We start from the raw sequence: 1,431 nt of genomic DNA on the forward strand, positions 1-1,431 counted from the left end.
CCAGGGGAGGACCAGGAGGAGCACAGAGGTGATGGCCAGGGGAAGACCATAAGGAACACAACGGTGATGGCCAGGGGAGGACTGCAAGGGTTTGCTGTCTTGGGAAGAAGAAGAGCCCGGAAAAGGAACTGAGCTGTAGGCTGATTCTGAATGTGGAGTGAGGCAGGGGCATGGTGGCCAGTATGGTGGACACAATGAGGACATGCCATCTTCTGTGGCAGTTAACAGACCAAGTCATGTCCATGGACATCCCCAAGCATGGGAAGGCTCATGGCTGCTGCCAACAGTGAAAAAAGAAAGGACAGACACTCTAGCAGCCCTCAGCCTGTTCAAGGACAGGTGGGACTACACTCATGTTATCAAGAAAAGGGGAGCCTCAGGTGACACTGTACAACCCAAATGCTGCTTCTGCTCCTCATCTGCTGTCCCATCGAGGTCTGGGAGGTGGCTGGGGCTAGGGGCACATCTGCCTGCCTTTTGCCTGGCCGAGGTGCCTGCACCCCTCTGCGTGAAGAGGGGGAATCACGCGTTCTCTGCAATGCACAGCACACCCTTGGTTCACACCACCTCCAGCCCAGTGACCCTGTGCTCCCTGAGGCCAACTGTGGCGCGCTTACACACACGCAGCCCCTGGAGCTTCTGCTGCAGTTGTCTGTAGCGCGAGCCCTTCCCAAGCAGCATCTGATGGGACCCTGGGACTCACGGCTCACCTCAGGAATGGGGTCGGAGAGCAGGCTGTAAAGCTTCTCGTGGGCACTGTCTCTCACACCACACCATCGTGCGGAGTCAAAGTTCTGCCAGATCCGCCCCAAGCAGATGGCCACCCACTGTCGCAGCAGGGGGTGCGGGTCACTGAGCTGTTCCAGGCAGATGGCGATCAGGTTTCCCTGCAGGCAGGCTTCCTGTGCAAGAGGACACAGTGAGGGGGAGGAGCAGGGAGAGGGGCACCAGATTGGGGTGACAGTCACCCTGCTTGTCAGGTGCCTGTGTGGAGCCCAGGGGAGGGACTGTGAGGGCTCCAGGCTGGCATGATGGTCACCCTGTTTGCCAGGTGTTCCCAGCAAGTGGATGGCTAGCAGAGGGTGAGCCTTTGCTGGGTGCACCTGCCCTAGCGCCATCCTGTTGCTGGCCCTCTCCTGAGACTGCTGCTTCCCATCTCAGAGAGCAGGTCCTTCTCTATACCCAGCTTCTCAGCACCATCAAGAGCCAGTACCATGCGATGCTGGGGGCAGACCTGGGGGCTGCCAGTGCTTGAGGTACCCACCTGCCCTGTGTTGTAGCTGTTGACGATCACAGCAAGGATAAAAGCCGTCATGGTCCTATGCTCAGCCTGGAAAACAGAAACCAGCCTTGGTCTGTAGCCAAGGAAACTCACCATTCCCAAAACACCGTAACCCATTTGATTCACACCCACGTGTCCTGACGTGTGGA

The 1,431-nt window shown here is 58.1% G+C and overlaps 1 protein-coding gene across 2 annotated transcripts in view; it reads right to left on the minus strand.

The window, feature by feature from the left end:
* RPTOR (regulatory associated protein of MTOR complex 1) overlaps positions 1-1,431 on the minus strand; it is a 319,730-nt gene that overhangs the window by 56,763 nt on the left and 261,536 nt on the right. For both annotated transcript variants that reach the window (XM_003786071.3, XM_023511133.1), the window contains 2 exons: positions 1,265-1,330; positions 711-902 (listed from right to left, as the gene is read on the minus strand). In XM_003786071.3, the coding sequence (XP_003786119.1) occupies positions 711-902; positions 1,265-1,330 (258 nt within the window). The remainder of the gene's footprint in view (positions 1-710; positions 903-1,264; positions 1,331-1,431) is intronic.

The sequence above is a fragment of the Otolemur garnettii genome, unplaced genomic scaffold, assembly GCF_000181295.1.
Source record: "Otolemur garnettii isolate 467f Iridium unplaced genomic scaffold, OtoGar3 scaffold00018, whole genome shotgun sequence".
NCBI classification, from domain to species: Eukaryota; Metazoa; Chordata; class Mammalia; order Primates; family Galagidae; genus Otolemur; species Otolemur garnettii.